The sequence below is a fragment of the Apiospora marii genome, assembly GCF_038362585.1.
Source record: "Apiospora marii strain CBS 49790 chromosome Unknown utg000009l_segment0_segment0, whole genome shotgun sequence".
NCBI classification, from domain to species: Eukaryota; Fungi; Ascomycota; class Sordariomycetes; order Amphisphaeriales; family Apiosporaceae; genus Apiospora; species Apiospora marii.
In genome coordinates, this window is record NW_027117381.1 from 2,413,682 (window position 1) to 2,437,818 (window position 24,137).

General features: G+C 53.6%; 11 protein-coding genes across 11 annotated transcripts; 6 read left to right on the plus strand and 5 right to left on the minus strand.

The window, feature by feature from the left end:
• Positions 1-45: 45 nt before the first annotated feature.
• PG985_012306 (uncharacterized protein) lies at positions 46-1,005 on the plus strand (the record flags this gene model as incomplete). Its single annotated transcript, XM_066832073.1, has 3 exons — positions 46-499; positions 609-838; positions 922-1,005. 3 exons carry the CDS (start codon positions 46-48, stop codon positions 1,003-1,005), a joined length of 768 nt encoding a protein of 255 aa, XP_066680123.1.
• Positions 1,006-3,536: 2,531 nt separating this feature from the next.
• PG985_012307 (uncharacterized protein) lies at positions 3,537-4,773 on the plus strand (the record flags this gene model as incomplete). The annotated part of the gene is made up of 3 exons (XM_066832074.1): positions 3,537-4,398; positions 4,486-4,591; positions 4,671-4,773. The coding sequence occupies 3 exons, from the start codon at positions 3,537-3,539 to the stop codon at positions 4,771-4,773; spliced, it is 1,071 nt and encodes a 356-aa protein (XP_066680124.1).
• A 51-nt stretch (positions 4,774-4,824) lies between these two features.
• On the minus strand, positions 4,825-6,282 carry PG985_012308 (uncharacterized protein; the record flags this gene model as incomplete). The annotated part of the gene is made up of 2 exons (XM_066832075.1): positions 4,825-5,017; positions 5,078-6,282. The coding sequence occupies 2 exons, from the start codon at positions 6,280-6,282 to the stop codon at positions 4,825-4,827; spliced, it is 1,398 nt and encodes a 465-aa protein (XP_066680125.1).
• Positions 6,283-9,925: 3,643 nt separating this feature from the next.
• Positions 9,926-10,942, plus strand: PG985_012309 (Ras family protein; the record flags this gene model as incomplete). The annotated part of the gene is made up of 6 exons (XM_066832076.1): positions 9,926-9,955; positions 10,062-10,094; positions 10,199-10,257; positions 10,346-10,526; positions 10,585-10,817; positions 10,876-10,942. The coding sequence occupies 6 exons, from the start codon at positions 9,926-9,928 to the stop codon at positions 10,940-10,942; spliced, it is 603 nt and encodes a 200-aa protein (XP_066680126.1).
• Positions 10,943-11,756: 814 nt separating this feature from the next.
• On the minus strand, positions 11,757-12,758 carry PG985_012310 (uncharacterized protein; the record flags this gene model as incomplete). The annotated part of the gene is made up of 1 exon (XM_066832077.1): positions 11,757-12,758. The coding sequence occupies one exon, from the start codon at positions 12,756-12,758 to the stop codon at positions 11,757-11,759; it is 1,002 nt and encodes a 333-aa protein (XP_066680127.1).
• Positions 12,759-13,651: 893 nt separating this feature from the next.
• Positions 13,652-15,273, plus strand: PG985_012311 (uncharacterized protein; the record flags this gene model as incomplete). The annotated part of the gene is made up of 3 exons (XM_066832078.1): positions 13,652-13,902; positions 13,956-15,168; positions 15,229-15,273. The coding sequence occupies 3 exons, from the start codon at positions 13,652-13,654 to the stop codon at positions 15,271-15,273; spliced, it is 1,509 nt and encodes a 502-aa protein (XP_066680128.1).
• A 302-nt stretch (positions 15,274-15,575) lies between these two features.
• On the minus strand, positions 15,576-16,146 carry PG985_012312 (uncharacterized protein; the record flags this gene model as incomplete). Its single annotated transcript, XM_066832079.1, has 2 exons — positions 15,576-15,825; positions 15,944-16,146. 2 exons carry the CDS (start codon positions 16,144-16,146, stop codon positions 15,576-15,578), a joined length of 453 nt encoding a protein of 150 aa, XP_066680129.1.
• A 1,850-nt stretch (positions 16,147-17,996) lies between these two features.
• On the plus strand, positions 17,997-18,764 carry PG985_012313 (uncharacterized protein; the record flags this gene model as incomplete). The annotated part of the gene is made up of 2 exons (XM_066832080.1): positions 17,997-18,393; positions 18,499-18,764. The coding sequence occupies 2 exons, from the start codon at positions 17,997-17,999 to the stop codon at positions 18,762-18,764; spliced, it is 663 nt and encodes a 220-aa protein (XP_066680130.1).
• A 172-nt stretch (positions 18,765-18,936) lies between these two features.
• PG985_012314 (uncharacterized protein) lies at positions 18,937-21,273 on the minus strand (the record flags this gene model as incomplete). The annotated part of the gene is made up of 1 exon (XM_066832081.1): positions 18,937-21,273. One exon carries the CDS (start codon positions 21,271-21,273, stop codon positions 18,937-18,939), a length of 2,337 nt encoding a protein of 778 aa, XP_066680131.1.
• Positions 21,274-22,130: 857 nt separating this feature from the next.
• Positions 22,131-23,108, plus strand: PG985_012315 (Coenzyme Q biosynthesis protein CoQ4; the record flags this gene model as incomplete). The annotated part of the gene is made up of 1 exon (XM_066832082.1): positions 22,131-23,108. The coding sequence occupies one exon, from the start codon at positions 22,131-22,133 to the stop codon at positions 23,106-23,108; it is 978 nt and encodes a 325-aa protein (XP_066680132.1).
• A 316-nt stretch (positions 23,109-23,424) lies between these two features.
• On the minus strand, positions 23,425-24,047 carry PG985_012316 (uncharacterized protein; the record flags this gene model as incomplete). Its single annotated transcript, XM_066832083.1, has 3 exons — positions 23,425-23,707; positions 23,843-23,958; positions 24,024-24,047. 3 exons carry the CDS (start codon positions 24,045-24,047, stop codon positions 23,425-23,427), a joined length of 423 nt encoding a protein of 140 aa, XP_066680133.1.
• Positions 24,048-24,137: the final 90 nt, after the last annotated feature.

Genomic DNA, 24,137 nt, shown 5'->3' on the forward strand with positions numbered 1-24,137 from the left:
TCCGCGAACGAGCATCGTCACGATCGTATGAGCGAAGTGCCAGCCATGGCCAAGACCAAGGGTTCCAAGCCCAATAAGCGGGAGTTGGAGCAATCAACAAAGGCTCCCAGTCCACCTGCGCCCAAGTGGCCTGTCTTCAAGCCTGCTCTTCCGGTGACTAGCCTGTCGCTGGAGGAAGCACATCCCGCGTTCCGAGATAAGATTCTGCTTGTACGCAATTTCTTTCCCAAATCGCTCTGCCGGGATTATATCACTTATCTGCGGGGGCTACCCTTCGTCACGACACCAGGGCGCCCAAAGCGCGGTGAGGCTGTCCGGGTCAACGACCGGTACCAGATCGATGACCTTCAATTTGCCCAAAGGCTCTGGCTCGAGACGGGGTTGAAGGACCTCTTGCTAGACGAATCTGTCAGTTCGACATGGAATGGCGAGGTCGTAGGGCTCAACCCCAACATTCGAATCTATCGGTACTCGCCAAACCAATTCTTCGATGCCCATTGTACGTCGGTTCCTATCTATCTGACCCGTCTGTACCTGATCTCAGCAGGCCAAGGAAACGAGCGGCTCCCAAGTCGGAGTGTGGCCGAGAAAGCTAACATCTCAACCAGATGATGACTACAATTTAGTGACGCTACCCTCGGCCACTGATGATTCTAAGAACATCAGCACCAAGACTACTTGGACGCTACTGATCTATCTTACCTCAGCTGCAGAAGGTTGCCGTGGGGGTGAAACCGTCTTTTACCCCAAAGATCGCAAGGTGGAGAGTGAGGCGATCTCGGTTTCTCTCGAGACCGGGATGCTGCTTCTACATAAACATGGAGACGACTGTCTACTGGTACGTTGCGTACTTCGCTTGATCAGACCATATCCGCATTACATATGCAGCACATTTTTGCTGACCAACCGTACGACCACTAGCACGAAGGCCGTGAAGTGCTGGAAGGGGAGAAGTGGGTAATCCGTACCGACTTGTGCGTCAAGAGGTCGATCTCTGTTACCTAGCTGCCACGGAACTGCCTGTTTAGGCGATGGCTGCTTCCGGCATATGTCCTTGGATGCGCCCATGATCCCATGATTGCATCTATGATGCCAGGAGCCTTCGTGTTTCCGAGATGGGTACAGCAGCCGATGCTATGGGATGGTGCCTACGGCAAGAAACCAAAAAGGAAACCGAGCTGATCTTGGCGATCTGGTTTCCAATATGCATGGCTGGTGTATATGTACGATCTATCAGCTTGCTCGAGGCCTTTCATTGGACGGTAGCAAATACCTCATCCGCGTTCTTGGCCGTCGAATCCACATGTTTTTCGGGCAATATAGGTTCGCGAGGTCGAAAGGGATGAAGTACCCTACGACAACCCCCGCTCCTGTTTTCGGTGAAGACAAAAAAGCAATTGCCAGAAGGAAGCCATGCTACATACAGTATTGTTGTGCAGATTCTGATCTTGATCCAAGCCGCGTGGTCTGCGCAGTAGCCCGGTAACTAACATGCGGTGCTTATGCCCATGTCCCAGGATCGAGGTAGGTCGGAAATAGTAGTTTGTTTCTGCGAAAGCCGCCCAGGTGGGGAGCGCAACTGATGGCGCTATAGGCGGTAGGCGGAGCGCAGCGGATGGCGGCGCTGGAGTAGGTATTACAGGGGCGAGCTGCATCGTGTTGGAAAAAGAAAAGTAAGCGGAGGAACATCTCCCCTCCTCTCTCGCTCTTCCCCTCTCCTGGATCCGTAGCCTGCCGCCACCATCTTGAATGAGCGGCTAGACCACATCGCCTTCTTCGTTGCTTTTCCCGCTATGGCAGAGTATGGCAATAATGATTACTGATCTCAGGCTACGGGTGCATGTTCCCGTACTGTGTGTTTTCTCACATCTAGAGTTGCCATGCTTAGAAACGTCCGATTATGGATGCCACGAGCCGCTTTCTGCAGCGCATCAACGGACATTTCCGCCGATTTTTCTGTGCACTCCGGCCGGCTTTGCCTCATGAGCAACCTGGTTGGTCGAATCTAGCCTGACATTTCATCGTCGTAGTCCCTTGATTGATCATATTCAACACCCACCAAGCCACCCGTTCGCACACAATTCGAGACCTTCTTTAGCAGCTTCAAGTTATGGCCCAGACTGGGCTCCTATTTCAAAGTCCCAGGTCTTAAACGAAGAGTTATACTGCCATCATATGATTTAGGATGTGGATAGGGGGGTTCTAGGCATTTAAGTCCACGATGTTTGAGACATGGAGGGCAGGGTAGCACCAGGATCCTAGTACGGGAACTCTCATTGGCCCATGGCATCTGGCATATCGTGATGTCCTAAGGAGTACATCGAAATATGTCTTGGTAGTATAGTGAGTTAAATCTGGAAGCTGTCATGTCGTCAAGGGCACCCCTACACGCAGGTGGCATTGCCTTGCCGTAACGTAGATCGAGTCTGACTTCAGGATCGCGATCTTTACCCAAGCAGCAACATATCCTGGGCATCGTTCCGGTCTTTGCTTTAGTATGGCTCACCTCCATACGAGATTATTGCTGCAGTACATCGATACTACCCCTTTCTCTTCAGGGCGTATCATATCCAATGTCGGTTTTGGGCTGAGAATAGCCCCAACTACCATAGAGGGTACAGAAAGAGAGTTGTTCGTGAACCGAAGTGATGCATAGAAGGCTTCGGCTTCACAGGCCACTCTAAAATGCCAGGTTTAAATACGTAGTCTCGCCTCGCTATTTACACATTGGAAAATATAACCACATAGCCTTTGCATGCAGATAGACCATACAATGGCGATCTTTAGAACTTGTGGTGCGTTTTTTGATAACATGCTGTAGAAGCATATGGGTATCAGCTAGAGATGTCTTAGAGCGTTGGCTAATCAGCTGTAGTAAAATCCAAGAAAGAGTCCCGAGGGCGATATCTCTACGGGGTTGTCCCGTATATATGAACGAAGCAAGACCAACCCAGCTGTAAAGGTTTGGCAATTGCAGTGCGAACTGAGGCCATACCCATATAGACTATACAACTTTGCTACCTGATGTAGAAGACCCATCGCTTGTGGCATTTAAGATCCTTTGGTAGCCTGTCTAATATCGAAGTCGCATGTCGTTGAGTGACCGAAAGCCCCAACCCTGTGCAGAAGGCTCTCGTGCTCCTACGAGGGGCGCCACGTCCGTGTAATGCTTGGGAGATAAAAGTATACGAGTTCCCCTATTCGGGTTCCTGCTACTCGGACAAATGTAGCTCGTGTATCTCTTTTACTGTGCAAACTAAACTCAAGTAAGCTCACCCAGGAACCGAGACGTGTTTGAGATTTACTCACAACTGGCCGAAAGGAATACTTGTCTACAGAATGTCCATGGCAAAGTTAGGGGGGCGGAGGATCGGCCCCACCTCGAGATTCCGGGGTAGCTCTGAAGCTCCCAGGTGGGTGCGTCCGCCCGGGCCTTTGAGAATTTCCCGCGAAACGTCATTTTCTCAATCGAGCATCACACCACCACCGCGAATACCCACGCTCCCTTCGGAAACCAGCACCTACCGCCCGTCAATATGAAGGGCCCCAGCTGGTCCGTCAGGCAATCGCTTGCCCGGCGGCTCGAAGCCTCGTTCAGAGCCCCAATTCAAAGTCACAGCAGCCGCAGCAGCAGCAGCAGCAGCGCCACCACGACGACGAAGCCGTCCTCTTTCGTCCTGCGCAACAAGCTCACGACATCGCATTCGCCACTCCACCGACCGCGCTACTTCTCCCAGACCCCGCGAGGCCGAGCCCAACAACCGGCCGAGGACCCGAACTTCAGCTCGATCCTCGACAACCCGCCGCAGCTGGTGCGGACCGGCGGGCGGAAGCACGGCCTGGGCCTGATCGTGCTGGCCATCATCCCCGTGACGGCATTCCTGCTGGGGTCGTGGCAGGTGCAGCGGCTGGGCTGGAAGACGGAGCTGATTGCCAAGTTCGAGGACCGGCTGGTGCGCGAACCGCTGCCGCTGCCGCCGCGCATCGACCCGGACGCCATCCACGACTTCGACTTCCGGCGGGTCTACGCCCGGGGCCACTTGCGCCACGACCAGGAGATGCTCATCGGCCCCCGCATGCGCGACGGCGAAGACGGCTACATGGTCGTCACCCCGCTCGAGCGCGACACCGAGGACGGCGGCCGCTCCGACAAGGGCGCCGCCACAGTGCTGGTGAACCGCGGCTGGATCAGCAAGAAGCACCGGCACCAGGCCGCGCGGGATCCCGCTAGTCTGCCCACGGGAGAGCTCGTGGTGGAAGGCCTGCTCCGAGAGCCCTGGAAGAAGAACATGTTCACACCTGACAATCGTCCCGACAAGGGCGAGTTCTATTTCCCCGACGTGAAGCAGATGGCGGAGTTGACAGGCAGTCAGGCCGTTTGGATCGAAGCGACTATGGGTAAGTCTTGATGTTTTGTTTCTCTTGTCATTTCATTCATACAGTGGGTATCTATTTTGGCTATCCTCAAGCTAACTGTTGGTCCAGAGCCGGGTCTCTTGGAAGTCATGGACATGGAGAATAGGGGTGTCCCAATTGGCAGAGCCGCAGAAGTCAACCTGCGGAATAACCACGCCCAATACATCTTCACATGGTAAGCACTCAGCACCTTTCCTTGGCCATGAATACTTCGCACAACCCGTCATATCCCAATGACACTAACATGCCTGTAGGTATGGTTTGGCTTTTGCCACGTCCATAATGCTCTATATGGTGGTCAAGAAGCCACCAACAGATATCTCCCGTCGGGTTCGGATGAACAAGGATTGGTCATGAGCTTCCAGAGTTTCGCTGTACAGTATTTAAAACACGGCCATAAGTTGGCCCTCATGTAACATCATCCTCGGCATCTTCTCGCGCATTATTTTGCGACTTCTTCCTCGGACCCTTTATTGGCGGCGGAACCGGCATCCGCAGCTCCTGTAGCAGTTCACGGGGCAGATGCCGTTGTGCCAAGGCGAATGGTGTAGTGGATGAGTTTGTTTGACGTTGCCTGTAGACCAGCGCGGTTAGATTATACCTAGGAAAGTCGTGGGATAGGGGCAACTCGACCAACCATCCTCAATGGGATTGGACATACCTGCGCATGAGAGTCATCATGTCACTCTCATCAATCGTCTTTCGCCCAGCGTGCTTGGCATACGCTTGCAAATCATCGCCTAGCTGCTCGAGAAACCAGTCCGTGGCCTGCATAATCGCATCCAATGTATCTGGTGATATTTTGGACTTGCCCATGCCAGCCGTTTTGGCAAACGTTGTTGCCAATCTCTTCACTACTCCTTGAGGTAATGATGGGTATTCAATGCCGTGTTTAGAGATCTTCTTCCCGGGCTTCTTCTTCCTCGCGGTCTGCGGAGACTGCGGCCTTTGATCTGTATTATCTCCTATCAGAGAGAGCATGGTGTCTTCCGGCCGGTTTGGGCTCGGGCTATCATTGTCGGAATCCATTAGACCAAAAGGTTCATTCTCATTTTCGTCATCCATCTGTTCCTCCATCGCAACCATTTCATCAGAGTCTTCTAGGAACATCGGCTCCCGAGCAGGCGAGGATTCCACTGCCGGCATAGCAAATGTACTCTCTTCGGGAGGATCTGGGAATTCTATTGGCGGGAAAAGGCTGTCGCGCCCTATCGTTGGATCTTCCATGACGGGAGGGGGAAAGAACCCCGAATCGATTCCGATATCATCGCTCTGTATATCCGGACCATGGTAGTCGCTTTCTCGAACACTTCCAAGGCTTGGCCGACCCGGCGGCAGCTCCGTGTACGCTCTCCGTGGCAATTCGATTGACTGGGCGGTGTAGTCCTCGATGCCACTAAGCCGAGGGGGCTTCAGTTCGCTGTCTTCGTCGTCATCCTCGCGCAGGTTGAGCGAGAGCCGGGGGCGCTCTATCATGAAGTCGTCGGAATCATCGTCAAAGTCGTGGCTTTCGTCCTCTTCCGCAACAGCGGGCAATGATGAGTTGTTGGCTCCCGGATCTGAAGGAGACGAGGAAGAGTGTATTGCCTGGGAAGAGGGCGCGAGCAGTCGACTCAAGGCGCGCAGCGGGTCGCGGGGCGTCTCGCGCTGGTCCCGTATGCTGCGGCGGCGCTCCTTGCCGGGGGTGAAGAGCGCCGTGCGCCGTTTCTGCAGGGCGGCAAAGGCAGCTCGGCCATGGGGCGTGGCGCCGCCGCGCCGGGCAGACGCTGATTGTCGAGCCGAATTAGGATCCGCACTTCGGGCGCGCCGGTTAGGTGTTTTCGCGGCGGCAGCGCCCGGCGTGCTGGGTGGTGCTCGGTCGGCCATGCTGGGGGCGCCCGACAAGGAATGATAGTGGTTTGTGGTGATGCGACTCGGGGCGCGGCAGCTTTCGAAACCAAAGTTTACATGATTCGCAAGTCGGAGATGGGATTATTGGCACGAGGACCACGTGGGCATTATCAATGTGCCCTAGGTAGGTAGCTTGAGTCGCTGATCTACATGTATGTACCTGTTATGACGATCGGGATGGTGGGTGTTCTTAGTAGGCCCAACGCGTCTCGGATAACCACTTTGGTTTAGACGCGTCTAGAGTTGCTTGGTTTTAGCATGTGTAGGTGGACGGACACTGATAACGATACAGAAGTGGGGTACTACGGTACGACTCGCAGGTTGAGGGGACGATTCGAAGAATCAATGCAGCGTACTTAAAAGTGTGTAACTGCAAGTATGTACATAAGATTATCATGCGGACAGGTGGAATTCGTAAAAGCCAATTGGGATCGCTTCCAGCCAGTAGCTGGACCTCATGAGTGGAGGGCAGGGCTGACCGAGGACCTTTTTCCTTTAGACAAGCACCTGTGAAACAAATTGTGTCGAACTGTTTCAATCCGAGAGTCTTCTACCTACGGCACCATCTTTGGAACCTCCCAGCTCTAGGCTCTTTCTACCTCTGGTCTTGACATGCCAGCTCAGCGGCAAGAGGGTGTCGAGTTTACAAGGAATGGGTATGTCGGGAACCACAGGATGAGCGAGTCTCGCTATGGCCTTTGGGGTGTGACGAATGTCAAAAGCAACCCCCATAGCACGAAGAGCAGCAATCTATTCTCAGATCTCACTTCCACCGGTTATTGCACCAGTGAACGAATCATTAGTTGGCCATGGGCTACGAAAATTCGATAGGTGACATCTGCAATCCGTCTCTGGGAGACAATCGTCCGATCATGCCAGCAGATCTGGTCATTGAGTGGCACCCACAAGCTGTGGTGCACATGTTTTTGCGACAGGAGCATGAAAGCCGCCCGGCCGGCGTCTCAACACCTGCTGTCAACAATGGGGCACTACCAGGGAGGTTTCTCTGGATGCGGAAGCAAACGACCTAACCAGTACGTCTAGGCCACTCACGCTCGAAGGACAGGCATGGATTGGGAGACCATCCAGCATCGCTACGCTTCCGCCAGTGCGGTACATGGCACATGGCTTGATGGCATATGGCAGGCACATGGCTTGTTCTGTCCCCACTTGATGTAAAGGCTCCGGAGACCTGGCCCCTGACGGGCACAAGAGCCTTCGGGCGTCGCATACATCAGAGACTGGACGTTACAGAGCTGCATCAAGTGCGATGCCTGAGCTCAGTCCGCCCCGGAAAGTCAATGTTGGCGCCCTATGCTGTGTCCCTCGTGGGTTTTTCGGGGTCCGGTAGACAGAGAGTATGTAGTAGATGGATTACTGGATGGATGTCTTTGGAAGACAATACCGCCTTATCTCCTTAGCGTCGGTGGCACTGTAGTAGCAGCTAGCCGGCCAATAACTTGGTTGATATAGCTGAATTCGGCCATGTTTCGAGAGTCAGATGAATCAAACTGGCTGGTTGCGGCAGCACGGGGGTTGGATGGTTCAAGGGCTTCCCTTTCTCCAAACAACTGGTCCCACCCACTCCGTACATAGATTCAGGTATCTCGTTGCAGTGATAAGGGGAATTTGTTCCCGTCCATCGCTTGCAGGATCCAAAACCCCCCCAAACCCCCCGAGACTAGACACGAGCCAGCCTATCATGAGCGGCCTTATGGTTGGACAACTCTAACATGACTTCGGCGCAACGCCCTGCGAAGCAAACCAGAATCTGTTACGGATGTAAGGGGACTCGGGCGGGTGTGTCTGACCGGAGCTATCATCCCTTGTCCTATCGATCCATGAGAAACATTATCGTGGGTTCTCCAGAGCCATTGGAGCGCGACCCGCCGGTGGCCCTGTAGACGGGAGGTCCAAGCTACCAATGTAAGTTCAGAAGTAGGTTCCAAACCCGAAAACACCGCCCATCCCTCATATCATATCCACCCATTCCCAGGCTCGCTTGCTTCGCCCTGGCTCAACGCGGCTATCTGTCGATATTATACCCAATATATTCACGGTTGCCTCTCTGCAGTTCGTGATCAATTGTCCGTATGTCACCCTGAAGATGAAACCAATACCACCATCTGATGAGCCTGTACTTATTTCGATCCCGCCAAAGTACGCATCAAAAGTGGCCACTGTAGCTGTCAAAGATCAATCAAAATCCATAACGGCAGGCAGGTCTTGGTGGTTGATTTACACTAACCGGAAAGCTTCCACTTTCATGATTGATGTACTTGCATCCCGACTTATTTTAGGTACCCAACCACGACCGTTAAACTCTAGGTACCTATGGATGCAGAAGGTTGCACCACTTGAACGTACTTGCATAGATGAGAGGCATGACGCTATAGTCGAAGTCTTTGCTCATGACATCGAATAAGCTTGTCCTTGTCCTGTATGGAAAATACCTTTTTATAGTCTCGCATGTTTATCATGCTCGTGTTTCTCGGCTGCAGCGCCGGCATGCACTTACTTGACTTCTTGTAGGTATGTGCAATCTAAGTGAGGTCTTAGCTATCCCGACATAACTAGCAATATCCAGTAGACAAGATATTGAGCTTGGATACGAGACTATGTGCCTATCTCATTTTCTTTGGTATCAGTGCCTACTTGGTACCTACCTTGAACCTATCTGCACCTCTCCAGCATGTACTTTGTTCAATGTATACTATCGCTTGCATTCTATGTAAGTCCGAAGTGCATTTCCAGTAGTGTAAGTAGCTTACCTACACGAGGTAGCCGTAGATTGCACTGGTTGTCGGGATACCTACCAGTGAGCATTTGAAGAAAGCAAACCGACAGCTAAAGGGCGGTGGACTGGTTGTGGAACCGCTTGACCACTCCTAGCCCGTTCCAGTCTTCCAACAATCCGATTTCCTACCAGGCCGTTCCCAGCCCAGTCACCTACCTAACCTACAGGGCTACAGTCCAGTAAGTACATGCGTTGGCAGGCATGTTGCGACGGGGTCGCTGAAACCAGCTCCCAAAGGTACCTCGTGACTAACTGATCCTGCTGCAGATTTGGGCGTGCACTCGTTATTCCGCCAGGTACCCGGGCGCACTCCCCAGGACTCTCTTTGTCTTGTTTCTCTCCAAATCCATTGATCCAACCCATTGACACCAACCTCCATCTCCATCCTGCGACCCCCCCTTCTGCGACGGCACCAATTCCGAAACAATTGCAGCAGCAGAGGTGCATTTTAGCTAGCGGGTTGATCGTCTGGTAGCTGCACTGCTTTTACCTCTTCCTTTGCCGAACCACTCACCACTGGACCGCCTGCATACCTTACCTGACCATTCCTACCTACTACAACATCCCTCGTCCCTAACCAGCTTTTTTCCCTTTTTTGCTAACCATCGACGAATCTCTCTCTCTGTCTCCGTTGCATTGTCTTGTCTGTGAAGCCAATTCTCTTAATACGTCTTTTTTTGAGGCCATATCATTCCGAAAAACGATCGCGGCTTGGTTTCTCCTGCAAATCGATTTTGCCCGCCTTTCATCGTCGCATCCTACTCGAGGAGAAAGGAAATTCGAACCGCCCTTCCCACGTAGATCCAAAGAGCTAGCCGAACCATGGCTGCACCAGGAGTACAATCGTTGAAGGTATGCATTTTGCAGTGTTTCGGTATTTGATGCTGGACAATCCAACCAACGCGATGCGTGTTTACGTTCGATGTCGAGGCATGGTAGCTGACCCCGATTCTTCTAGTGCGTGGTCACTGGTGATGGTGCTGTCGGCAAGGTACGTTACTGTCCCCGCCCCCTTTGTTCGAGGAACCGCAAGGCAATCGTTTTTCGACGACTCGGTCCGCCTCGGCGATGCATATGGATCTAACAACCCCCTAGACATGTCTTCTGATCTCATATACAACGAATGCCTTCCCAGGCGAATACATCCCCACAGTGTTAGTCTCCCCGAGCCCATCCGGCCTGCAACCGGATACACACAGGATGGAGGAGTTCATTAGCTAACCTACAAAATGACTTGCACAGGTTTGATAACTACTCCGCTAGTGTAATGGTCGATGGCAAGCCCATCAGCCTGGGATTGTGGGATACTGCTGGTCAGGAAGATTACGATCGCTTGCGGCCTCTGTCGTACCCCCAGACCGATGTCTTCCTCATCTGCTTTTCCATCGTCAGCCCGCCATCATTTGACAACGTAAAGGCCAAGGTTAGTATCTCTTCTTTCCTGGTACTCCAAAACACGGGTGGCTAACGCGTCTCAACAGTGGTACCCCGAGATTGACCACCACGCGCCGAACATTCCTATCATTCTGGTCGGTACTAAGCTGGATCTTCGAGAGGACCCTGCGACGATGGAGAGCTTGAGATCTAAGAGAATGGAGCCTGTTTCGTACGACCAGGCGCTGGTGTGTGCCAAGGAGATCCGTGCTGTGAAGTACCTAGAATGTTCTGCCCTTACGCAGAGAAACCTCAAGAGTGTCTTTGACGAGGCTATCCGGTTCGTAACATGCCACACTCTCGCCTCTCCCTGGCAGCAATGACTAACTTCGTTCCAGTGCTGTACTTAATCCGAGACCTCAAGTCTCTAGCAAGCCCAAGAAGTCGAAGTGCACTATTCTGTAGAGCCAGAATGGTGAACAAGCCCTATCAACACTAGGCAGCCATGAACAAGAAAGAAATATGCAAGAAGCGATGAGACGGACCCACGAAGCGAGCATGCTGACGACATTCGGCACGATTCCCAAGTTTTTGATAGGATGATAAGGAGCGGGCCAGACATCTGATATTGGTTTTTGTCGCAAACTGCGTCAGTAGTTGCAGGCGTTTTTTGGTGGATATCATACTAGGAAAACGACGGACATCTTCTCCAAATGAGGGAATGGAACGACGTACTACTTATTTGTGTTATTTCACGTCCCTTCATTCATTTTCCCGATACCCGTTCAGTCGGCGGAGTTCTCTCTACCTCTACATACCCCAATGTCCTCTGCCCCTGACTGGATGATCTCTCGATCGACGGCCAAATCGTGGAGATGTATCTGGGAGCTTGGGGTCTCTTTCAAAGGCGTGGTTGGGGAGCCACTGCTCCGTGTATAGAAGCGAGTTGGAGTTGAACACCACATTTGATTCCCCCCCGATCTTGGTCATATCTGGCGGCCACGATCCCCGATATCCTCTAGGAAGATTATAGTCTTTCTGTTGATGGAGAGCTTCCCAGCTAACTGGTCGAAGGATATGCAAGGTCTTCTTTTTCAAGTTCCGTTTCTGTAGATAGCACATATGCACGAAGTAAAGAAAGAAGAGAAGATGTTACAGCAACAGCCTCCTATTCACGTGTTTGATTCAAGAACGTCTGGTAGCCGAAGTCGTGAACGAGGATGGGTATCTATTATAAGAGTTCCTGTAAACAAGCACCAGCTGCGTTTTTTTACATGGTCTAATTCCTCTTCGGGACTCGAGCAAGCCGACTAGGATGGACACCGTTTGCGTCGGGCTTCTGGGCACCCCCCTTGAGCAGACGCTCCTTCTCCTTCTTAATCTTCTCGATCTCCTCTTGTTTGGCGCGGCGGTCGCGCTCGCCCGTCAACTTCTCGTTCTTGGCGCGGATGCGCTCCTTGCGATAGTCGGTGTTGCCACCGCCTCCCGCCGTCAGCTCGACGTTGATCTTGCGCTCGTCGTCCTTGGGTCGGCCGCGGTAGTCGCGGCCCTGACACGTCATGGTCGAATGGTGCAGCGTCTTGAGGCACGTCTTCATGTGGTCGTAGCCGGCGAACTCGACGAAGGCAATGCCCCTGGACTTGTTGGGGTTCGCCTTCTCGTGCAGCAACCGCACCGCCGTGGGGTGCACCGCCGAGAAATGTTTCTCGATGTCGGCCACCGTCGCGCTGTAGGGCAGGTTGCCCACGAAGACGATGAAGCGCGAGGCCTTCTTGGTCTTGGCATTCTCTTGGTTTTGCTGTTTCTGCTCGGCCGTGTTCTCCTCTCCATCTACTGTTGCGGCGGCTTCCTCTGGGTTTTCGGATTTGCTGTCGTCGGCGGACTTCTTGGCCTTCTTCTTCTTCTTGCTCTTTTCGGACTTGGCGGTCCCGTCTACTGCCGCAGCAGCATCAGTTTTGGATTTGCTTGCTTTCTTCTCAGACGGTTTGCTGTCGCCGTCGTCCATGGTCTCGTCATGGTCTTCACCGCCAAAGGGGGCCGCCTCCTCGTCGTAGACGGCGTCCAGTGCGGCGGCTTGGTCCTCGCGGCTCTGCTTCTTGTGCTTCTTCTCCTTCTTCTCCTTGCGCTCCTGCTTATCCTTCTTGCTGCGCTTGGTGTCCTTGGCCGGCGCTGCGTCCTCGTTACTCAGACGCCGCCGTTTCTTGGATTCGGTCTTGTCGCCGCTGCCGCCGTTGACCGTGGCCATGGTGGGGTTCTCCTCGGTGGTAGACTTGCGCTTCATGGTTGCAGCTTTTTGTTTGCTGGTTGGTTGATTGGGGAAATGGGTTTGAGTGTGCAGAAAACGAATATCTGAATCCCTTGTCTCCGGTAGCAAGTACAGGTGTTTTTTGTTTATTTTAGCCGGTAGTTGTTGGCTGTCTTGAGAACAAAACCTGCTTGGGCGGCCAATAAGTCAACGACAGGGCAGGGTGTAGATTGTTATCGCGACTTTGGGATATCAGAAAATTTTAGCGGAGCCACTGCCGCTGTATCTCTGCACCTAAACTTCTCCAGCCAGGGTCTCGACTCCAGTCTCCTTTAGTTGCATAGCAAGATATGCTTAGCTTGAGTGCATATTCTCTTCTCATGCCTCAAACTACAACCGCCATTCACAAGTCTTTAGAAAGAACCATTCGATTCACTACTTATGTGGTATTCTAAGCCTATTGTAAGGCTAGGTACATGTGGATAAGTGCGCGTGGTGTCAGTTACAATAGCTACAGTAAACTTTCATTCACAACCCTCCATTCTTCTGGTCGATGTGGATAGGTGCATACCGTGCATGTAAGTACCAACGGCTGCCAACAATACGCTAAGCGGCATATGACAGGTGGCATCTCACTACGTAATATCGCAACAGCTTTGACTTCAACAGGCAAAGCATGCAACCCAGTCTGGCTTACATGATCGATCCAAGGAGTCATCGTTCCTTGCTAAATTCAATATTCCCTGAGCCCCTCATACTAGCGGCGATACCTTGCCAGGCCCTACCAAAGTGCACATAACATCTGAGGGCTTCTTCAGGCAACTTTACATCACAGTGCTAGCCGGCATTCCAAATAGTGGGGGTCGCCTTGCACAGCTACTTGTATGAGCTCATACCATACGTGATAGCTCCAGGCACCCTGATCCAATATGTTCTTCTCCGGGACCCTGCAAGAGGGCATCTCTAAAGCTCTTGAGCAAACCAAGAATGTCGTCTGTTTTGTGACCGACGAGGGAGACGGAAGCCAACAATGGGAAGACGAGTTCCTCGCGGAACCCACCGTCCAGAGCGCCTTGGATAGCTACGCTGTCGCCCTACGACTCAAGGCAGGATCCGAAGAGGCCGGATATCTTGAGGCTCTCTTTCCTGTCCCACGGAAACCTACCTTGATAGTCATCCAGTACGTTCTTACATTTCTGTCTGAATGTAAGTTTTACTAACTGTTGATGTCAGGAATGGTCAGCTCAGGGAGTACATTGCCTCGGGCACCTCGAAAGATGAGTTTATCAAACGACTCCAGAATGCGCTCGGATCTTCATCACCACAGGCGGCACCTGCCACCTCTGGTTCATCCTCATCGTCGGCGCCGCTGAACACTTCACAGCCCGCCGCTACCACTGATGGCAACCTCTCTGATAATCATCCGCCGCCAGTGTATGGCAATGACGATGACCTCTATGATGACCCTCCGCCCGTGGCATCGTCCGCGCGGCAACCTCCAGCGGCACCGTCCGTGCCCGCTGTGCCTACGCCGTCCTCTGGTGAACGTGAAGCTGGTGTGCAATCCCGGGCTTCTGATGAAACCAAGCGTGTCGAAGCCGAGAAGCAGGCGAAAGAGAAAGCGGCCAAAGCAGAGAGAGAGAAGCGTGCCAAGGAGCGCCAGGATGCAGCGCATGCTGGGAATGAAGGCCAGGCCTCCAACCCTACTGCTGCAATGTCGAGCTATGCTCAGATGATGCGCCAGAAGAGGCAGGAGGCGAAGGAGGAACGCCAGCGCATCCTCCAGCGCATCGAGGACGATAAACGCGCACGACGGGAACGTGAAGCGGAGGAGAAGAAGGCGCGGCTCTTGCTGGCCTCGGTAGATCCCGACGCGGCAGCATCGAGCACCAATGCGGCTGCAGGCCCGCCGATTCCCTTGCCTACCCGCGGGGGTGGTCCTACTTGCAACCTCCAAGTCCGTCTCTTTGATGGCTCAACGCTGAGGGGTCGGTTTCCGAGCGACCAGACGCTCGGTAGGGAAGTCCGTCAGTGGATTGACGAAAAGCGTACGGACGGGACCGATCCTTACACGTTCCGAATCGTGCTTACGCCGCTTCCCAATAAGGCCATTGAGCCTGCTGAGGAAAGTGATATGCTGCGGGATCTTGGCCTGGCACCTAGCGCTACGCTCATCTTGACGCCCGTGGTACGGGTTGCTACAGCGTACGAGCAAGGGGGTGGGTTGCTGTTACGTGGATGGTCTTATCTATATGCGCTGATAGGCATGCTATTCTCGCCTTTTGCGCTGCTGTTCCGTGGAAGACACAACGACAGCCATGGCGCATCGCGCGAGAACATCCCGCTGGATGATCTGGACGCGGACGGCTCATCGAGACAGAGGTTCAGGGGCTTCCGTAATCCCGAAGATGAACGCCGCGACCATCAATTCTACAACGGCAACTCGGTATGTAATCACCATGATACCTTGGGCAAAAGGAACAAGAATGTGCTAATTTTTCGACAGCTGAACTTTGAGCCGCGAAGAGATGACGAGGGGTCAGATACTTAGAGGGTGGTTTGACTGTTTGTTTGTGATAGGTCTAGGGGCGACTGAAAGACCGTGGGGTATTTAATCCTATTATACACTGAGATGGGAATGTTTGATATCAACGCGAACCCAATCCCTACCGATCCTTAATAAGCCAGAGAACGATGCAGGAAGGCACCTTTCATGCATAATCAATGTAATGCAAGCCCATATGCTATAAAGCTTCCGTGAATGCTGTCTTCCCATTTATATCAAGGCTTCACTAACTGATCCTTGCCTTCGCAATCCTCTGTCTTACTCCCTCGCCAAGTTGCTCTGATAGCTTAGTACGGGGCGGCAGCAGCCTGGCAAGCCTTGAGCTGCTCGAGGTACCAGTTGCAGATCTGCATGTTGCCATTGTTGTCGTCCATGCACTTGGTGAAGTTCTGGGTGGCAACACCGCAGTTGTTGCCCCACTGCTGCTGGTGCTGGTCGTTGGATGCGGCCTGGGGAGAAGCCTCGGCGGGTGCGGAAGAGCCTCCGCTGAAGAGACCACCGATGGCGTGGCCGACTGACGAACCTACTGCGACACCGCTGCAGAGGGAGATAGCTATGTCAGCGCATGACACCTCTTGACTTGAATATAGAAGAGGGAATAATCTCCAGATGGTGGTAGTAGCAGTAGTAAAGATTAGCCGAGGGTGTGACTTACGCAGCTGTGCTGGCCATCTGGCCGAAGAGACCGGGACCCTGCGAGGCCTGGGGAGCGGCGACAGGAGGCGCCTGAGTGCGCTGGCCCTGGGCGGGAGCATATGTGGCAGCAGGGCGGGTTTGCTGCTGCTGCGAGGGCGCAGAGGGAGCGCGGCTGACGGTAGGTCGGGTCGCAGGGCGGCCGGCGGATCGTTGGCGAGGCATTGTGAGTTGAGGGTCTGATTGATCGTTGAAGGGGATAGAGAGTGTGCGTGGGTGGTTTTGAGTGATTGATTGAGAGAAAAAAGAGTGGTTGACTGCCTATGTTCCTTGGTGGCGGATGAGGTGGGAAAATATGTCAGTAGGCTGGTCGGCTCGGGGCAAGTCGCAAAGCGCAAAAGCGATGCAATTATTGAAATCAATGCTCGGATTTAAGCGTGCCAAGAGATCGAGACGGGGAAAGTACGGGGTGTTGCACTAAGTCTAATACCCAATCAGGGTGTCGATTTTAACCAGCTGCATGCAGAAGCTAAGGTTCCTGTGTACCGACCTGACTACGATCCCCAGGGAACTTCCGGAATGTTCCAAGTACAAACTCGTTCCTAGTGTTAGTATGTGGCAAAACAGCAGGAGCCGCATGCTTCAAACACATAGTTGCACGGCAACAACTTCAATCAAGACAACCCTAGAGCTACGGATTAAAAAAGAGAAGATGAAAATTAAAAAACGTATGGGGTTATCCCCTAACGAAGCAACGAATAGCCAGGATGGCAAAACAAATGCTGTGTGAGGGAATCGAACCCCCGCCTCTAGCTTGGAAGGCTAGAATTCTACCACTGAACTAACACAGCGACAGTTTATTGATGAAAAGAGTTGGCGTTATGTTCTTCCATATCCAAGGCGCACTATGCCTAGCGGTGGGTTGCTCAAACTACAACGACATATTTGACAACCCGGCTGGCCTCTCTCTTTATATTGGTCGAAGTTGAGTCAGAGAACCTGAGTCCTTTGGCTGCGTCGAAAGCGTGGAGCAATTAGCATGCCCGACTTGTTCTTCCCTCCAAGAGCCCACGCCTGAGATGCCTCAACAGCTATCTTAGCATCTGCTTGGACGTCAAGCACCTCTTTCGTACTAGAACCATGCATGCTGCAAGCCCATCACACTCTGGCCTATTTCGGATTGCAGTATGACTATTGCACAACAGATGAGTACGTGTATCGCCACTCTTGTTCGTCAGCCACGGTTGCATGGCCCTGCCTTGATTGCGGATACCAGATCTTTGGCTACCTTCCATGATTTGTAGATTGGAAAAGACTGCCATTTGATAGCTACTACTGACACTGGATGAGAAAGCGCACACTGCGGTATCACGATTGAAACCCGTGATATTAGTAGTTTTCAACACGGGCAGTATTGCTTCGTTGGAGGGGGGTTGGATGTAGCTGAAAGCCAATAAAGTCACCTTTCAAATGTTCTTTATATGGTTGATGGAGTGCATCCGATCGCCATCGGACGCGATGTCTGTTCGGTATCACAAGTCGGCGATCGCTCCACCGCCTACGTGATACTGCCGTTACGTGAGATCAGCCGACGGGATTGAGAAGCGCTTCAGGGGACCCTCGACGATTGTGCACGTGGGTCATGTTGACAGTAGTCTCGGCCTTTCTCGGTGTCCCTTATACGACAAAGTCTTCACGAAATGGGGCATGTTTATAACGCCAATGACGCTCATTGGGTGTCAAAATGGGTTTGGTCCCGTGTCCCAATTCCAAGTGGCCACGAAAGTGAGGCTCTGGCAGACAGCCTTTCTCATCAGTTATGCAAGTATGACCTTGGCATACCACTTGCCCTTGCGAAGTTCGCAGGTTGACTGGCTACTGGTCCAGCTCAGGTTGGGTTCATTTCATATCGGTCCTCCTGGGGATACTTTCTTTGGCCCCTGTCAACACCACCCTCCCTGTGTCATTAGTGAGGTAGAAAACCATATATAAGGACGAGTAGTATCCTCTAGAGCTATGGATAATGGTTTCGTACCGTCTGGCAGTTGTATCTGATATCACACCCACTATTCAGCATGACAGTAGCACCCGAGATACTTCACCATCCGCCCGCTGGGTTTCATATTAGGGAAGCCTCGAAGGATGATGTCGAGAACCTTACGAGCTTATGGTACTCCTCTTTCAACCCATCGCATACCTTCTGGGACGTTGCGACTCCTGATGATGCCGTATCCCGCCGTTGGTGGAACGACACCTGGAGTTTGGGCCTCCAGGCCGGGCCGGACGTCTTGAGAACCTTCGTGGTCGAGGACCTCGCACAGGGCGGTCGCCTGGCAGCAGTTGCGCGCTGGAATGTTCCGCAGGATGGAGGTCGGCAAGACATACCTCTGCCGGAGTTCCCAGCCGAATGGGACACCGAAGTCACCGAGGCCCTTTGGGGAGGCATGCCGCTGAACAGGCGGGAAGTCATGGGTCAAAGACCGCATTGGAATTAGTATTGGTGTCGCCCCTTTCTCTGCATTGACAGAAGCTCCAGTATCTTATCATGTGCGGCTCTCTAACACTCGTCCCCTGAAGTGCTCGAGTTTCTAGGCGTGGATCAGGATTACCAAGGCAAAGGACTCGGCTTTGCTCTCCTCGACTGGGGATGCCGACAGGCCGGCAAGGCCGGCTTGGAGGTCTACTTGGATGCCACGATCAAGGGCCTGCCTTTCTATAAGAAATGCTGTGGTTTCGAGGAAAGAAAGCCCCTCGTGATGCCGGCTCGTCCCGACACATATGGAACTTATGAACTAGTGGCGAGCGTGCGATTGCCAGGCCCCAAACCCTTGAAGGATGAGTAGAAGGAAGATATACTTCACGCCCCTGACAATATCAACATCAAGAAGGTACGAAATATATGGATAAAATTGAAGCTCGTTTCCATATTCTGGTAATTGGTATGCATTACCACCCACTGATGGCATGCTCATGAATCCAGGAGCCGGGCGGGTAAATTTACCACTGCCAGATAGATCATGAAATAGCAAAAGCCTGGATAACCTCTGGTCGTTTCTTCCATACCTCGCTCGTCATCTTCGCGATATCCAGGTCATGTACATAGCACTCGCCAATCAGTGTCCAATGCTGTTTCTGCGTCATGCCGTCCTCGCTTTGCGATTGGCGAAGGACGTACGGCGTGCGGCCGCCAGAGAGAGAGACCACAATGTCATCAGTTTGTGTCTCTTGAGGGCAGAGACCAAAAGCGCCTTTCGCTGTCTGGAAGAAGCATCGGCCTTCGGCAAACTCACACATCTCTGTGAATTTCCTCGAGTTGCCATGTTTTGCCAGCTTTCTCAATACCCCTGCCGCTGGTTCCGGAATCCACTTCATATTCGGGTCGCATTGGCTGCATGCCCAATGCGCCGCGAAATGGGACATGGCCTCGACATCAGAGCCTTCTTCAACACATTTTGCCGGCGTAGCAGTAGCGGCTTCACTGTCGCCTAGAGTGTCTATCTCCTCAAGCTTCAAGTCGCTAAGAGAACAGACTAAGTCTGTCAAAGACTCGTCGGTGCCATCAAACTTGAAGCGTACCTTGAACCGCCGACAGATGAGTGCCTCGATAAAAGCTTGTAGGAGACTCTTACCGCTGGGGTACGGGGGGACTTGGAGCTCTGCAGGGAACTTGATCTTGACCTGCTCAGGATTTCCCTCTCCGATGCCCTGGACTGCCCCGAGCAAAGAAGCCCATGCTACGGGAACGCCGTCGTTTAAAGAGGTAGGGGGCTGGGTGTGGTAGTTGAACTGGCGGATATCGCTCTCTGAAAAGTTCCATCGCTTGAACGGCCACTGCACGCTTTTGACGCTGTCGATGTAAAGGCCGCGAAGTGAGAGTACAGCCGAGTCGACAGGCTGGTCAAGTATCTCGACGTCGATAGGGACTTGGCACACGGGAAGCGTCTGGTCGAGCCGGAACAAAGCGGTTTTAGCAGACACAGGGTGCTCTGCATGCCACAACGACCAGCTTGGATGATCCGGCGGAGGTTTCTCAATGATATAGCGTGACTGTCCGTTGCTCAAGGGCGGCTGGTTTTGCGCCGAAACAAATAACGTTTTCTGGGCAATCTGGTTGTTCTTGTCGACTTCTTCATGACGAACACCCAGTATGTCAAGTGACCGGTGGTCGATGATCCATTGTCTTGTGACATCCTTCCATACGTCAGACGAGCTTTTGGCATAGTCGGGTTTGAGTCGGGGCGGCAACGCCTCGATGTTGTAAGTCTCCTCACCAAAACTGAGCAGAGCGAAGATCTTATCTCTCGGATCGGTCGCAGCGAAAGCTCGGCTTCGGGCGAGGATGTCCAGTAGTGGAAGGTGTGGCGGTGATGGCGTTTCTTCATCCTTCTGCTGCCCTCTCTGGGCTGCGAGAAGTTTGGTCCAAAGGAACGGCGGGAGCCTGTCGCGCAGATCAAGGCTGCCGGTCAACGCTCCGGCGTAGGAACGACTGTTCTTGACGGCCGTACAGAAAAAGACGAGAATGTCAATCCAATCCCGCTTTTGGTCGCCGCAGTAGACGATGGCCTTCTTGGCATTCATCACCTCCTGTACGACCCAGACTCGTTGGAACCATTGATACTCGAAGAAGTCTTCGGCAGCCAGACTCAAGTGGACGCGGAAGAGATTCTCGCCCTCCTGCTTCCCGTCTTTGGTCCCGAACGTGAGACAGTCGACCAGCCCCTGTACATTATGCTGCGGAGTCAAAGGCCCAGACATGCCACTCCCTGGCAATGCCTTCTCGATGGCAGACTTCAGCATTCCCATGAGCTGCCAGATGCGCGTGAAGTTCTTCTTTTTGTTCTCCTCGCCCAGAAACACAACCACGCAGCTTGCGCATCTGTAGACATCTACCATGAAGGGGATGGCGTAGTTCCGCTCTCGTATACTTCCTTGGTTGATGCAGAGGGCGTCGATCCAGATTACCCGCTCCCGGTCCGGGTACCGGAGGTGCTTCAGTGCGAGGTTCAGTGATTTTGTGATGTTGAAAGTCTGCTCATCGCCGCCCTGGCCCTCCGAAGCCGCGCGAGGGAGATCTGTATGATCATGCCGCAAAGTGATAGTCACCGTATCTTGCAGGTCGCCCCAGCAGTAGGAAAGAGCCTCAAAGTCCTGCTCGTTGATTGGCGTAATGTGACGCCTGAGTGTGCAGTGCAATGGGTCATCGAGAGACCCCGGTGCAATGGATATGAGACGGATCTGTTTGCTGGAGTAGTCCAGCGGCCTATAGAAGGTGTAGTCATTTTGTACCTTCCACTCGGGGTCATCATCGGGGTCGATCGCAGGCCTCGAAGGTTGATCTGAATTTAGGACCATTGTGTGGATTTGGCGAGGCTCGTTGCCGCTTACACCTGGGCTCTACTTAGAATACCCTAAGTTCCACCTACAGGACGAATGAAGAAGACGTAACATTGGAACATATTCGAAACAATTCAAGAAATTTTATGTAAGCCTGGGTGGGGTTACAGGAAGCTGCGCCTCGTAAGATTGGGACTAGTGCTGCAGAGCAGCTGTGATGGTCAAAGAAAAGGGATGTCAGTGGGAGACTACAACAAAGCTACTAGTACGCTCTATAGGCCGAACTAACGATTCATGAATAGGTGGCTATATATAGATTACTATAAAGCTAGCCACATAGGATGTCTCTAGAACGGCCGGAAGGGCGCCTACCGTTGGCCCACGCAAGTACTGTGCTATCGTAACAACATATGTACGTATGTCTCAACAAGAATATGATACTTGCCTGGGAACGATGGATGCTCTGGTCCGCGGCGTCAATACCGCCGGCCTGGTCTGGGGTACAATCAACCCGCCAATCAAGCTGAGGAGAGGTTACACATGTTGGTTACCAGTCTTGGTCAAAGGAACCCCCACACAAACCTAGACCCGGATATAACGGAACCGCCGTAGATCGTTCGGTCAGACAGGGCGAGATTGGGTTACTTCCACGGGGTTTGCCATAGCTCCAACGCCGGAGACTCAGACTGGTCCGATGGCAATCGAGCGGGCGCCGCGATAAGATAAGGAATTGTTGTACGAACGCAACATGAACAGAACAGGCGATGGTCTTACGACGGTCGAACAGCTTCAGACATTTTGTTGATTGCTCGGCAAAAAGAACTTGGACTTGCGTGCATACGTTCGAGCCCGAAGCTGCAGGCAAGCAAGCCAAGATGAAGACCCCAGCAGCAAGTTCGGTGCATTGCCTCCTCCGGCGACCCGCTGCCGCACGACCGAGTAACCCCCAGTTCGCAATCGCAACCTCGATAATCACCGCATCCACATCCACATCGTCGTCATCATTGTCGACATTGGCTACCAACAACTGTTCCGCATTCCACATTCGGACTCGCCAGCAGACTGCCCGAGCCTTCTCCGTCCTCAACCGCCCGCCGCCCAACTACCCGGGCCATGTGCCCCTCACCCGCATCGAGCGCGCGGCCCTCGCGCTGGGCTCCGGCGTCCTGTCGCTGGCGAATCCGTACCGCGGGGACCTGATCGCGGTGTGCGGCGAGGCGACGGCGACCCCCTACTTCATCCACCGGCTGCACCGAGCGATGCTGGCCTCGGCGACGGGGCGGCGGATCCTGCGGGACCGGCCGCGCATCACGTCCAGCTCGCTCGACCTGCCGCGGCTGCGGGCCCTGCCCCAGAACACGGTGGGCGGGACGTACGTGGCGTGGCTGGACCGGGAAGGGGTATCGCCCGACACGCGGTCCGCGGTGCGCTACATCGACGACGAGGAGTGCGCGTACGTGATGCAGCGGTACCGCGAGAGCCACGACTTCTACCACGCGCTGACGGGGCTGCCGGTCGTGCGCGAGGGCGAGGTCGCCCTCAAGGCCTTCGAATTCGCCAACACCATGCTGCCCATGACGGGCTTCGCCCTGCTCGCCGTCGCCACCCTCAAGAAGAGCGAGCGCCAGCGCTTCTGGGACGTCTACGGGCCCTGGGCTCTCCGTAACGGCCTGCGCAGCGACGAGGTCATCAACATCTACTGGGAGGAGGAGATGGAGACGGACGTCCAGGACCTCCGGCGCCGGCTGGGCATCGAGCAGCCGCCCGACCTGCGCGACATCCGCAAGCGTGAGCGCGAGGAGAGGCGGAAGCAGAAGCAGGGAATGGCGGGCGCGGCGGTAGCTGGAAGCTAGGCGGGTAGTGAGCAAGCAAGCAGACACATTTATCGGCAGACCCTTACTCGGGCGAGTTTAGAGAAACTTGTACGATGGGTTTACGTGTATACGACACACATGCATTAGTATCGGTCACGGCAGCCAGGCATGCGTGATCCATTATACTCCTTGTATTAACGCAATGAATTCCATATGGTATCAATCAGTAGAGCGTCTCTATATGCACTCTCTCGACCCCAGAGACGTCATCGGCGATTTTCGTTTCTGGTTCCCTCGCGCTATCACGCGTGTGTATAAATGGACAGGTGTGTCAGAACTTCTGCCTCGCACCCTATTATAAGTCGAACAAGTCATCATCGTCGTCATCCCAGCCCTTGCGCCGCGACACCACAATCTTCTCCTCCTCCCGCGTGTCGGCCACGGCGTTGAGCAAGTCCTTGAGCTGCTCCTCGGTCACCTTGGCCCGCAGCTGACCAGTCTGCGCCAGCATGATCAAACGGTTCTCGACATCGGTGGCGCGCGACTCCTTGACCAGCCGGATACGGCCGAGGCGGTCCGCGGCTTCGGGGTGCAGGATCTGGTTGAGGATGGACTGTCGGGCGGCTTCGGCCTCGGCTCTAATGCGACACACGTATTAGGCATCAGCAACTTGCTCCTCGAGAAAGGCACGCGCGATGCGAGGAAGCAAATTGCCCGCGGCAACTGCACGTCGAAGATGGCCATGGCCAATAGAAAAGGGAGACGAAACTTACTGTTTTTGCTCTTGTCCTCCTCCCTGTTGGCCACCAGAGCCTCCGCCGCCGCCGCCGCTCTTACTGCCACCTGCCCCGCTTTGCGCCTTGAGCTGCTCAAGGCGAGCCTTTCGGATCTACGGCCAGGAAACGCGTTAGCACATGATACACCGTGATGCACGCCAGGGTTAGGTAGACCTACAGCTTCCAGCTCTGCGTCGGCCATTTTTGCTTTTGATGTGTGTAGTCTTGCAGGTTGATTGCGGTTTGGGTCGGGAATCGTACGGGCAGCTTAGCTACCTAATCCTAGGTGCTT